This window comes from Lagopus leucura, unplaced genomic scaffold (assembly GCF_019238085.1).
Source record: "Lagopus leucura isolate 7727_CA_CO unplaced genomic scaffold, USGS_WTPT01 Super-Scaffold_100004, whole genome shotgun sequence".
NCBI classification, from domain to species: Eukaryota; Metazoa; Chordata; class Aves; order Galliformes; family Phasianidae; genus Lagopus; species Lagopus leucura.
This window is the reverse complement of record NW_024962264.1, coordinates 2,042,574-2,055,939: the sequence shown is the minus strand read 5'-3', so window position 1 is coordinate 2,055,939 and position 13,366 is coordinate 2,042,574. Positions and strand designations below refer to the sequence as shown.

Sequence of the window (13,366 nt, the reverse complement as noted above, 5' to 3'; positions counted from 1 at the left end):
CTGTGGGGACTGCCATGCCAACACAAACCCTTGGAGCAGGACAGTCACATCTTGGTCGGTCAGGGCCACTTTTGATGCTCTGAGTCCCACCGTACAGATTAAAACACATAGCACCAAGATTGAATTAGGAACTAACAGATATTGCTACAGAGAACTGGAATTTACAACTCCATTTTACTTTGCCGCTCGTTCTTCTTCTATTTCCTCCTGCCCCTACCCTTCCACATAGTTTAAAGCCAATTTAATCTTAGTCGCAGTATTTCAGATTACACACGTGCTTCAGAGCAAATCCACATCATACCAGTTTTCTACACTCAGACAAAAAGATGTTAAGACTCTGCATTGCCACAGAGGAACGCTTTTTACAAATATCTGCACATCACTGCATAGAAGCATAGCCCATAAGCTGCTGCTGTGAAGCAGTGAGTTAACATCTTGCACACTCCACATGCCTGCCTATAACACCTTCCCACTGCTTCAAATGAGAAGCTCATTCAGAGACAACTGTCATCTTTCACTTCTGCTTTTTTTTTTTCCTGAAAATGAGCACATCTTGGAGCAGACATCAGCTCCTGCTATTTCTCCCTGAGCGTTGCCCAGCAGCCTGTCACAAGTTACTTTTTCTACACTAGTAATGCATCCTAAGCCAAGAATAAAGATGCACAAGGGCAAAGAAACAGGTGTTTGGAAAACCAAAATACATTTCTTTGGCAGCATCTATGTCAGATTCCTTCAGCTAAACCTCTAAACCCTCACAGGCACCCTTGCAATTGTGCACACATTTTTGAGGCAGCACGTAAGCATGAGAGAGTTCATTTTTTATTTCCTAAAAGATAGGTGCCTGGATGCCAGATACTTTCTGACTCTTACAGGACCTGCTAGGAAGGGAAAAGGGAAGAATAGGCCTCCCCATAACACACACACACACACACACACCTAGCCTGGTCGGCAGGACTGCTGGATGACAAAGGCATTAACTTAGCACTCAGAAGATCAGGTGCTAACCTCAGCCCCAGCCTCCCTTGCATGCCTTTAGCACTCACCTCATCCTTCTGGGAGGAACTGCGGTCATTACCAAAAGGCCAGGAAAACAAACAGCAGCTTCTTTGATGTTGAGCCCCAGACACAGGGTGAAAATTCCTGCTCTGCTGCCGGTTGGATCTGCTCGAGAACTTGAAGTGGTGAATCAGCTCAGTTAGCTCAGCATGGCACCCAGATTAGGCCATGATACAGGGTGATGGCAGAGAGGTACAGCGTCTCCAGAGCACTTCTTAGCACTGCCACATGCTACCATATGACACTGATAAGCAGGGTGTAGGCTGTGCTACTGGGATGTTCTATACCCACTGCAGTGTGTAAAACCACCTCAAAGTTCAGCAAGCCCACTCTGAAGTTCACAGTCATGTTGCAGCCCAGTGGAACCGTGCTGAGGCATCACAGCTGAGGACACGGGATGCAGAATGGCAGCCGATCATCACCAAACTGCTGGAAGCATGACAATGCAAATACAGCCCGTTGCTGCCAGAGATGTCACCCCTGACAGCCAGCAAGCTCAGCAGTGTGCAGAACTGTGGTTACAATGCTTTCTTAGCACCGCTCCCTTCTGCTGGAAAAGGAATGGCACTTCGTGCTATGAGCAACCAGCCAGCCTGTAGGTGTAGTTTGCTACTGGGGTTTTTGGGACAGCTGCTTTGAGAGACTCTTGCTTCATGCACGCTGTCTCCAGGAATGGAACTCACCCAGTTGTCAGCTTTCACATCAGACCATGGACTACGGTCTTCTAAGCTCCAGCTGCAGCCTCCACGCCAGCTCGCTCAGGGGCTGGCAAAGCAGCTGCTATCAGCAAGGCAAGATATGCAGGAAAACGTCACACATTTTAATCAAAAGCAGAGAAAGCTAATTTAGGAAGAAGCAGTGGGGGAGGGGCAAGCCAGCTTTTCTGTAAAGCTTAGTATGATCCCAGAGATGAACTAGTTGGATTAGCTACTTAGCAGCAGTGCAGTTCAAACATCACGAGGCTCAGGAAAGGAAACCCTTTGAAGATGGGAACAGCATTCCTGAATTACCTGCTTTCTTACCTACTGCGAGTGCACATGGGCACTCTTAATCTGGGAAGCCACCAGCTCTACTTCAGAGCTCATCGGATGCAAATGCATAACAACAACTCCTCCAGCCACACCCACCAGCCCATGAATTACCTACAACACTCAATTTATTTGGCAGCATTACAAATGGGCACTGCATCTTTTGCCCTTTGTTTTTCCCCACTACTAAGCAACAGACAAGATGACTGCGGGAAGGAAATGGCATCATGGAAAACCAGTGAAGGCTACCTCCCTTGCAGGGTATAGCCATGGTTGGGCTTAACACAAATGTTTTAAATGCCAGGAGCCTGGCCAACTCGCTTGAAACACTGGTGTTTAAGTTACATGCCTCATGGTAAGGCAGTGACACAGTTGGGTCAATTCCTCACCAACTTTGGGAGTTGCCCCCAGTACAAGAAAGACATGGAGCTCTTGGAACGAGTCCACAGGAGGGCACTAAGATGACCAGAGGGCTGGAGCACTTCTATGGGGAAAGGTTGAGGGAACCGGGATTGTTTAGAAGGCTGGGGGAGACCTCATTGTCGCCTTCCAATACTTGAAGGGAGCGTATAAACAGGAAGGGGAATGGCTGTTTATGAGGGTGGACAGTGATAGGACAAAGGGGAATGGTTTTTAAGTGAGACAGGGGAGGTTTAGGTTGGATATTAGGAGGCAGTTTTTCACCCAGAGGGTGGTGAGGCACTGGAACAGGTTGCCCAAGGAGGCTGTGGATGCCCCATCCCTGCAGGCATTCAAGGCCAGGCTGGATGTGGCTCTGGGCAGCCTGGGCTGCTGGTTGGTGACCCTGCACACAGCAGGGGGTTGGAACTGGATGAGCACTGTGGTCCTTTTCAACCCAGGCCATTCTGTGATTCTACGATTGCCTCAGGCAGGCATGCAGAAGGCCCTGCTCAACAGGTCATCAGATTTGATGTCTGCAAGATGAAATGGCAGTTAAGCTCCTACAGGGGGCTGCAAGGCATTATTAAAAACAATGAGCCAAAGAGGAAAAAAAAAAAACCACAACTTTTTTTCTCAGCACTAACTCTGTTTTTGTTCTATGTTCCCACTAGGCAGCCAGCTCCCTGTGTTCTTGAACATCAAGGCCATGGCGCACGGGCCCGGCTGGCCTGGGATCTGGGCAGGTACAAAGGCTCCTCACAGCGAGCGCCAGTCATGATCCAAGCTCCTCCCAGCCACCAGCACCAAGGAAAAAGGTGAGGCGTCTTCTCCAGCAGAATTCAGACCCCCGCACCACGGCTGCAGTACCCTTATCTGCAACCTGCAAATGGAAAGAGAATCTTGCTGGTTTGGAAACATACGAGTACCAATATCGCACAAAGCACAGCCACACAACTAAACGTCAAAAGAGTCGCACGCCGTAGGGAACCAAAAACAGTTTAAAAAATTCAAAAGGCTTACAGTTGTCAAAGCTGAAGGGAAAAGCTTTAGGAGACTTAGCCACCTTAAGGAACTCTATGGAGCCAAAAGAGAAAAACAGCAACACTCCTATCCACAAGCACGGCTCTGGGAAGACCTCAGCCTTCTGAATCAACCCGTATTTCTGCATCCACAAACACTTCTCTTCCCACAGGCTTACTGTCGCAGTGGGAGACTCCTCATGGGAGCTTGCCCTCTGTCTAACACCATTTTGTTAGATCACAAAGGAATCTCCAAAGCTCCAAGCAGATGAAAAACAGTTTATGAGATTATATTTATTTTTAAGTGCTCGACTGTCACTCCTAAGCCCTTTGGCCTTGCGTTGACCTTTAGGATTTCTAGAGAAGATGCTACTTGTACTGCTTAAACTGTTTTAGCTTTGGGATGGTTCCAAACAGCCAAGTGACTGCAACTATTATGAGAGTAATTTTCCAGCATGTGGATTACTAGCATGTGGCCACTTAAGCTATTTTTATATGGGATTGGAAGCCTTGCAGGTCACAGTCCCATGGTTTATCACTCAGCTGCATGTCCTTTATGCTCAAAATCCCATTTAGCATTCTCAGTCCTGCTCTCTCTTCAATTGCATAAACACAGAAAGCCAAAGGATACAGTGTGTGAACAATGAATAGGAAAACTCTGCTGTTTTATAGGACTTCCTCATTTAGTGAAGTGGGAGAAAGACCGCACAGTATTGGCACAAGACTTGGTTGCTTTGCAGCACTGTTCATGTTTACTTATGTCTGCTATAGCCTTCAATTCCTCATTACGTAGCATAAGGAGAATCTCCTCACTGGTTCTGCAATTCCCTTCACCATCTGTTGAAAAGGAAGATGGGTCAAGTCAGTTACAAGGGACATTAATTATTTAAGATGTGGGTTTTTTTGTTTGCAACAGCAGAAATACACTGTATACGTATCTATATATTTTTAAATAGTTTATGTCAGACCAAAGAAACTCCATGGGACCATCCAAATTCTGAGTAGAAGCCAAGGTTCCTGCACCGTGCAAACCACGGAGCCAACCCAAAGATCAACAGCTATCAAAGACATCAGAAGTTGGATTCTCTCTCAGTGCTTTTCTCCTGCTCCTAGCTGAGGGCCCTGCCCCTTCCTTCACCTTATCCTAGCATTTACATGAGCCAAATTCTACTTGTTCATCCAGAAGAGAATCACCAACATTTTTTCCATTCAGGAAAACTGCACTTGCACTCAAGTGAGCCAGGGAGCTCCAGAGCATGTGACAGAAGCTTGCAGATGCACCTAGCATGACAGAAATAAAAGGCTGGACACAGTAACAGTGTTTTCCCCATGTTAAAGTGGTTAGGTATTAAATTGCTGCAAGAGAAAGTCTCGTTTGAGCACAGAAGGAAGGCAGCTACACAATTTGCCAAGTGGAGAGCTAGACTAGAGTTACAGTTCACCACAATGCTGTCGTTTCAATGGACTTTTCAAACTAAAAAAAAACAGACACCAAATTTAGTTAATAACTGTAGAGCATCACCATACCTGCAGACACACAAACAGGAGTGGTAGCAGACAACGCAGCAGGCATTTCCCCTTACTTCAGCTGTGTGTATACAACCATTTAGTACCTTCTACCATAAATAAGTACATATATTTCCAAATGCTTCCATGCCGATATTCACTGCAGCCAGACCAGAAAGCCAGCAGATATATTCACAGCACTGCAGAATGTCCTTGACACCAAAGTGTGCGTTTTCTTTCTTTTCGTTTGGTTGTATTATTATTATTATTATTGTTTTACTCACAATTCTTGTTAGCTTGGTCAACAAAGCAAATGTCTGAAATGTCAGTCTACTGGAGAAGTGCTTACACACTGACAGCCCCACCTGTTCAGAGATATTGACCATAATTCCAGTTGAATTTCCATTTTTACTTGACAAAAAGGAGTTTCCAGTAAGCTGCAGAGCCTGAAGAGTTCTGCAGATCCCCAGCCCCTAACGGCCTGAGCTGCTCACTGCCTTCTAGGTAGCATCATAGAATCGCTCAGGTTGGAAAAGACCTTAAAGATCATCAAGTCCAACCACAACCTAACCATTACCCTAACTCTAACAGCTCTCTGCTCAACCGTGTCCCTGAGCACCGCATCCAAACTGCTTTTAAATCAGCATCCAGCTGACAGTTTGAAATGGAGTAGCTTTCACAAATTAAAATCAGATGGATGCTGCACGTGCTTTTTTCAGTCTGGAGTACTAAGCTGAAACTTTGCTCATGGAGTTTGAGAAACTGAAGACTACCTTGTTTAAAACCAAAACCAAACTCATTTGCTTAAGCCCACCAACAATCTCATTTTCGGGTACACACACAGTGGCACTTACTTTCTGTTACTGAGTGATTTCAAAATAGAAAAAGGACATACAGTGCAATAGTGGCATTCTTCTGACAGCCCTCTTCACACGCGTTTGAGCTCAGTGCCAACCACACACATGGAACCTCTGAAGAACTTATAGCAACAGCCAGGGTCTTAACTAACTGCAAGGAACAGTGGAAAGCAAAACTCTGCTCGAGATCTTTTCTTCCACATATAAACAGAGTAAGGCTTCCAACGCTACGAATGGTATTCATGTTTCAAAGCTTGGAAAGCCTTCCAGCTGGACGATTCCTGCAGCTCTCACTGATGTCACTAACAGGTAACAGGATGCACCGCTAGCCGACAAGCACAACTTCTTCAGAAGTCCATTTTAAGAAAGAAGATACCAAATGCCAATTACATTAATTTCAGAAAGTTTATTGCACCAAATGCCGCAGAGAAATAGACCAAAGTGGCAATGTACATAAACAACTATATGAAAAAAGCCATCAAAAACATGTAGCCTGACATCAGTATTCAGTCATTCCTAAATTAAAAAAAAACTTGTGCTCTCCAAACATGCAAAATAGCAACACATGTTTTTATCTCTATGGAAATCCTACTGTGTATGACAAAGTAGCATACTTGATATAAAAAAACCACACATCTAGAGTGCATTCAGCAGTTCAGACTTCGGTTTGATCCGGGTCCTTTTAACTCAAGTAGAATTTATACTTGAGGAATAACTGATCGTTTTGTGTAAACTATATACATAAGAGTTCGATGCATCGGAAAAGGCTTTTTGACTTTTAAAAAAGGCATTCAGTAGGGGGTGGCAAAGTCCCATCTGTTACTCTGCAGATGTAATTAGAAATATGAATTAATAAGTATGCATTTGTTTCTTTTGGGGAGAAGACAGTTGCATACATTAAATCAGAAAGTACTAATTGAAACTAAAATAATTCAATCTTGGTATTGTTTTAGGTTAAGGAGCTCATAGAAATGCTACGAAATTTAGTAGTTCATCCCTCCCCTCTGTGTAGCAATGCTGAGCCTTGCCTGAAAAAATACATTCTGAAACTGCATTGTGTAAACTGCTTTTACGTGGGATTTTGGAAAGAGTGTGCACTCCCACTTAAAGTATGCATTTCTTGAGTTTACAGAGAAACCTACATAATACTGATAAAAACTTTGGAGTTTTTGAAAACTAAGCTACATAATCATCTTTCAGCTCCTCTGTACATTCATATCACCTCATTCAATTATAACAAAAACAGAAACATGCCCTATAAGATGTCTAACAGCATCTGTAAACACCTACTGCCCCGTCATGCCATACTACGTCACATAAATGGCAAGATGCTACCATAAACAAGTTAAAGACTGAGTCAAAAAAGCCCTAGAAGGTGGAATCCCATCAACTGAGGTAGTACATTTGGTGGAGGGGAGAGAGATGTATTCAACTCTCTTCAGACTAAAACCTTTTTAACGGTAATAAAGAGATCTCACGTTGAATTCCCCTTCCCCAAACTAGAACTGTCAGAACCAGGTAGTTCTTCGTATGATTTCTGAAGAGCAGCAACATGTTGGAGAAAGCAGCAAGAACTATAAAGTTTCAGCCTGGGCTGAAGAAATCCACACACTTGGACCATCAGCACACATGCCACTCCTAGATTAGTTTAATGCCTTGCCAAAAGGCAGATTTTTTGTGTTTTTAATTTGATTTTTTTTTTAATAATCTGTGTGGTAAAAATTGTGACAGCATTAGCCTTGAAATCACTAAGTGCGTTCTAAGGAAGTCAAAGCCAACTCTATGACAGCAAAGGTGTCTCTGCACACTTTGAAAAACTGTCAGTCTGTTCAGCTAAAAAGCCTACCAATGCCTTAGGAGAACTGAAACTGTCTTCTAATAAATTCAGCTATTAATTAAGAAGGACATGAAAAAGAAGAAGCACATGGGAATTTTTATATACACGCAGGGAAGGAGTTTCACAGTCCTACACACATGCACCCACAGGCTCCCCATACAGGGACAGTTCAGGAATACACGATTTGCTCTATGGTTCTCACTTGGTTTTGACCTTGCGAAATAGAATGAAATCTGCTAACAAACAGATGCAGAGAAAAGCTTGCTTTCCAGTAGATACAAGGATTCACAGACCAAAGATATGAAAAATTTGCTTAATTATTCGTGGTAGGAGTACACCTGAACCACAGAAAGATTGTAGCCTCTGTAGGCTAGAGGCAAGTCTATGAAAATACAATAAAAGAAACACCTGGAATGTCAGATCAGAAAGCCAGCATACAAGGAACAGCTTTAGAATCTCTGTATGAGAATATTAGGTATCCCTCTACTTGGAAACAACCCCTCTCACAGTAAGCCAGCCTACCCATTTCCCCTCAAAAAGCAACACGAGGTTAATCAAGACCCCAACCACATTTAAACAACTCACAAAATGAACATTTCATAGTTTCAAATCATTTAAAGTTTACTGTAGAAAAGTCCAAACATCAAGGTAGTATGAAATAAAACCACTTTTAATAAAAGTGCATCCCTTCAGTGTTAAAAATCTCCAATCACCAATGAGGACAACAAATAACTGGTGACCAGAAGTTTCTCAGCTTGCTATTCCCAAACAATTGTTTTGCCAGCGACTCACTTGCAAGCTGTCAATTTCAGACCTCGCTCCTGCTGGCTCAGAACAAAATGGTCCAACATTTATTTTTCCTTTTCCTTAAGAATGCTTTTTTTGATTTCTTTCCTCTCCTCAGTCTGGTCCGTGATTTCACATCCAGCTCAACAGTGCTTTATGCATTATTATTATTTGTTTTACATTCATGTTATCACCAACATGAAAAGAGTAAAATACAAAATTTCCTTTTGCTTTCTAGAAATATAGAAGGTCAGTATCGACTCATGGAGAAGTAGTTTCTGGTCTCAAAGCAGTTAATCTACTAAGGAAAGGCACCCGTATGACAGTTTAAGATTCCTGTAGAATCCAAAAGGATAATTGCAAACATTCATATTAATAGCAAACATCAGGGGGGTTCGCCCTCTACATTTCATCTGACTTGAAGCAATGCTCACCTTTTACACCTAGCATGACCAACTAATAACCAGAAAGAAGTAATACTTTCGACTGAAGGTTCCATAAAGATTCTTCCCCCAGTAAGATTGTCTTCAGTTGGTGCCAACGGACTGGTGTACGTGTGTACACACGTGCACTACAGCACTGGGATCATACAGAAGTTTGTCAAAGTCACACTCCTCAGGGATAGCAATACTTGATGACACCAAGACACAGGTTAAATTCATACAGAAACTCAAAAAGGTATTGAAGTTGCATCAGTAACAAATGTAAACTTGTGGCAGAAGTTCCATAAGGCTTTCCTACAAAAGAATCTCAGAAGTTCATTCCATTTTCGGGGTAGAATTACTTCTACTCATAAGCCATTTGAATACCTCATTAAAAGAGAAGCAGCGGCAGCTTTCTTCATTTCTTGTCCTTCAAGGAAAAAGTCACATCACCTCACGCACACCACCATTTCCAGGTAACATTTGGCTGCTAAAAACAGATTCCTTTTCTGAGCTGGTCACTTTTACTATACAAAATCATGCTTTTGCTCTGCAGGAAAATCATGTTCCGTCTAATACACTTGTGTATAGGAATGCTATATACATAGTTTACAGCTTTTCTTCCCCAGCAAAGAAACATACACCACACTCAGAAGTACACTGTGTGGAAATCCTTTCCAGCCCACTTGTTCTGTAACTGTTACTTCATGGTTTCGAGCAGCGTTTTGGATGGCAGCTCGCAGTCTGCCACATAGTGTTAGCTTTTGTCCTTTGATTCAAAACAAAATGCAAGGATGCAGTCACTAAGTCAGAAGAGAGATTATAAGAAACACCTGAATGCCTTTTATGTTATGTAAACTGGTGTCCTCCAACCAAACATCCAGCTGCAATTGGAATGGAAAGGTGGTAGAAGGTACAGTTATCTGCTTTTTTCAGTGTTCCCATTTACCAGTGTTCGGCACCTCTGTTCCTCTTCCAACATGCCCGTATTCTTTATTTTAAGGGAATGACTATCCTGAGATTTTAATTTATAAGAGTATTTGAGCAACATATGGGGAATGAGTACTTGCTATAGCAGCCAACAAAGGCAAGTCATTGGATTCAATCCTGGGGGAAGAAAAAAAAAAAAAAAAGAGACTTTAAAATATACAATCACTTACACAAAAGAATAGAAACAAGAGGATATTCCTCATCCATTTTAAGGAAATTCTAAGTGTCTTACTGTAACCAAGGCCACTGCTTAGCGATTCGTTCCTAACGTATCAACAAAAGCATAAGTTGCTTCAAAAAACAAAGGAGCAAGAAGCACACTATCATTTGAGTGAGAAAAAAAACCTACTAGTCTCCTTATTTAAAGCTACACTTCTCAGAATGAGATCTTGAACAGCTGGGATAAAGACCAATGAAGTTTTAACCGCAGTGCTAAAACTATCTTCTTGAGAGTGTATGTTCACTTCTTGCCCCTTCCTCTTCTGTTCTCACAGCAGGTGCATCCTTAAAGCTTGTGCTCTACTCAAGTACCATTTTTGGACGACCTCACAGTTACCAAATCAGAAACTTTCTTCATTCTTAAGATTTAAGAATGACTAATGATTAAGTCTTGCTTTTGAACTGCCTGCTGATTTTCAGATGGCTCACTGGAAATTATTTCTACGCTTTTAGACACGTGAGAGAAGGGGAATGCTAAATATGGAATAAGCAGCAAGTCCCCACGGGAACAAAATGATTACATTCAGAAACTGTAAAGGAAAATAACTGGTTTAAGTTTCACCATAAGCTAAGACTGATATCTACAGTACTCACCCTAATACAATTCCTAGTTCTTTTATGTGCACTCTTGTATGTCCTCGCAGATATTCTGAAAGCATTTTGCTTTTGAGATACATCTCTTGTAGTCTGTCCTCAAGATGCATTATGCACTGTAAACACAGACCAAAAACTTCAGAATGACTTGAAAAACTGCAGCATCACAGACATTAGCTACAACAATGCACTGACACATATTAGCAAGAAAACGTCACAAGTCCCCACTCCAAAAAGTGGAGAGGATGTTACAGTTCTGCTGGCAAGTTTGAAAAAAAAAGAAATACACCAGCCTCTCTCACCTCAAGGAATTGGAGCATTTCCACTTTTCTTAGGAAGCAAACTTGTTGCAAGAGTCAAAAAGAAACAACACCCAACACAACCAACTCTCCTCAAAGTCAGACGCAGCGTTTTGCCAACCTGTTTTTAAACAGGCTTACAAACAATTAAGACATCTCATTATGCATCTAACTTGAAGACATTGAAGACGTCTCTTTACTTTGAGGCTGACAGAACACTGGAACAAGTGGCCCAGGGAAGTTGTGGAGTCTCCTTCTCTGGAGATATTCAAAACCCCACCTGGATGCTTTCCTGGGCATCCTGCTGTAGGAAACCTGCTTTGTCAGGAGGGTTGGACTAGGTGATCTCCAGAGGCTGCTTACATGCCCCTTACGTTACTGTGTGGTTCAGTGACTCATAAGGTGAGCAGGTAGGATGCCTTATCACGTATTTTGCATCAAAACAAGGTAACTCAATTCAACATATTCCTTCTTCCCACAGGGATGTCCGCTTCAAAAGAAGTTAAATTAGTTCGGTTCTCCAAGCTCCAGAAGATGAAAACAAGAAGCACATGCAGAACCTCATATTATCAAATACATAATCATCCAGCAGGTGGAGACTGCAATTAGAAACAGCAGTAAATATCTTCAGGCCATTGTTCTATGTATAGTTTAAGTTTAATGGAAACCATAAGCATTAGAAATGAGAACCTGCGAAAGCAGTTCTGCTAATTAAATAAAAAAAAAAAAGAAAAAAGACTCCTACTGGTAGGTAGCCTAACATGTATTTTTTTGATGGTCTTGAGCAAGTTAAAGATTCCTAACGATACTGTGAATTTTTATCAGGTCTTAATTGTGAAATGCAAAGAGACGTTTGATCAAATGCGCTACATAACAGTAAAATAACAGCCACTAGTAGAGGAAAGGCAAAAGCTTTCTGACAGCAGTTTGATCTGTCTGTTTCAAGCCAGTTTTCACCCAAGCCATTATAATTATAATAGCACCCCTGGATTCTAGCCTAAAGCCATTCTTATCTTTTCCATTACAGGTAACACTAATGCAGAAAGCCTGTTAGCACTCCCCCAGTGCTTCAGGAAGACATGCTGCTGGTTCCCAGAGTAGCAGTTCAACACACACTTCAACTCCAGTACACTAGAACTGAACAATTACAGATACTCTTTTACTTTAAAGTTGAGGAAGCACCTAAAGGCAACCTGCACATTGTCTTGAGAGATTCTTTATATAAAATAATCTGTTATTCCTGAAAGCTAAAGAAAATACTTTTTTCCTTTTGATCTCCATCCATTTTGTTAAAAAATAATCATGTAAGCAAAGCACAATAAATAAGTCCTAAGTCTTCTTTATTTTGACATTCAGCTTCCTCTGTGGCTTCTCGTTGACCAAATGAATAAAAAAAATTGAAGACATTTAAAAACACAGGAGTAGCTCAAAATGAGCTGCAAAGAGCAGGTGAAACTTCTGACATGCTGCTGGCAAGCAACAATTGCAGTTTCTACTACCCTCTCACCCTGGCATACTGCAAAGCTCTCTACAGGACAGCTGCCAGCCTCAAGCACCACCAAGACACCACCACCTGACCTTCCTTCAGTCTCAGGTTGGGTTTTGACTACTGTTGTACCACAACAAACTGAAACCCTATTACGTGAAAAGTGACTGCAGGCTTGTGCTTCTAAAGGAATCTGCAAGCATACAGCATCACGTAAGCATTTGATCTATACTAGTGCATACACTTTTGTCCAAACTTAAGTCAGCGTGACCATGACAGAAGAGCCACACTTCTCCCCCTGGAGTTCAGAGGACCAATTCTCCATTCTTTCATTATTCTGCTCCTGCTGGCAAAAATCTGTACAATCTGACAGAAGAACCAAAGTATCTTTAACGCAGACTACAGAAACATCACAAGTGTCCATGATTGTCATTTTACTGCAACTGTTCATTTAGAAAAGGAAATAAAAATACTCCACCTCGTCAAAGCATACAGAAATTGCATATAAAAAAAATCCCAAAGCAATAGTGGAAAAAAAACACTTCCATTGCAGAACCAACTAATGAGTTCAAAACTGCCAGAAAGTAAGGTGCTCCAATGCCAGCACTACAATTAACCAATCCCACAGGCTTTCCAGTGCCCAAAAGAATCCTGAAAGGGCACTTACATTCACATTCTTGGCCCCAGTACTTGATTTCAAGAACTGAAAATAATCGATACCACTAATTTTATCCCAAACAGAGTCAACTAACACTATTTACAGTTGTTAATACTGAGCTCCATCATTCCATTCCATCTACTAGTCCAGTCATTTCACAGGCTTCCTACAAAGTTTTTCAAGGCTATGTGCTGTAGAACAAACTGA

General features: G+C 42.0%; 2 protein-coding genes across 5 annotated transcripts in view; one reads left to right on the top strand and one right to left on the bottom strand.

The window, feature by feature from the left end:
• Positions 1 to 3,305, top strand: part of CUNH4orf45 (chromosome unknown C4orf45 homolog) — a 29,598-nt gene extending 26,293 nt beyond the window's left edge. Inside the window, exon 4 of the mRNA XM_042870510.1 lies at positions 3,158 to 3,305. Within this exon, the coding sequence (XP_042726444.1) occupies positions 3,158 to 3,305 (148 nt within the window). The remainder of the gene's footprint in view (positions 1 to 3,157) is intronic.
• Positions 3,306 to 8,296: 4,991 nt separating this feature from the next.
• The window catches only part of FNIP2 (folliculin interacting protein 2), a 44,770-nt gene continuing 39,700 nt past the window's right edge, over positions 8,297 to 13,366 (bottom strand). For all 4 annotated transcript variants that reach the window (XM_042871262.1, XM_042871258.1, XM_042871260.1 and 1 more), the window contains 2 exons: positions 10,717 to 10,832; positions 8,297 to 10,020 (listed from right to left, as the gene is read on the bottom strand). In XM_042871262.1, coding sequence (XP_042727196.1) covers positions 9,942 to 10,020; positions 10,717 to 10,832 — 195 coding nt within the window. In that variant the 3' untranslated portion in view covers positions 8,297 to 9,941. The remainder of the gene's footprint in view (positions 10,021 to 10,716; positions 10,833 to 13,366) is intronic.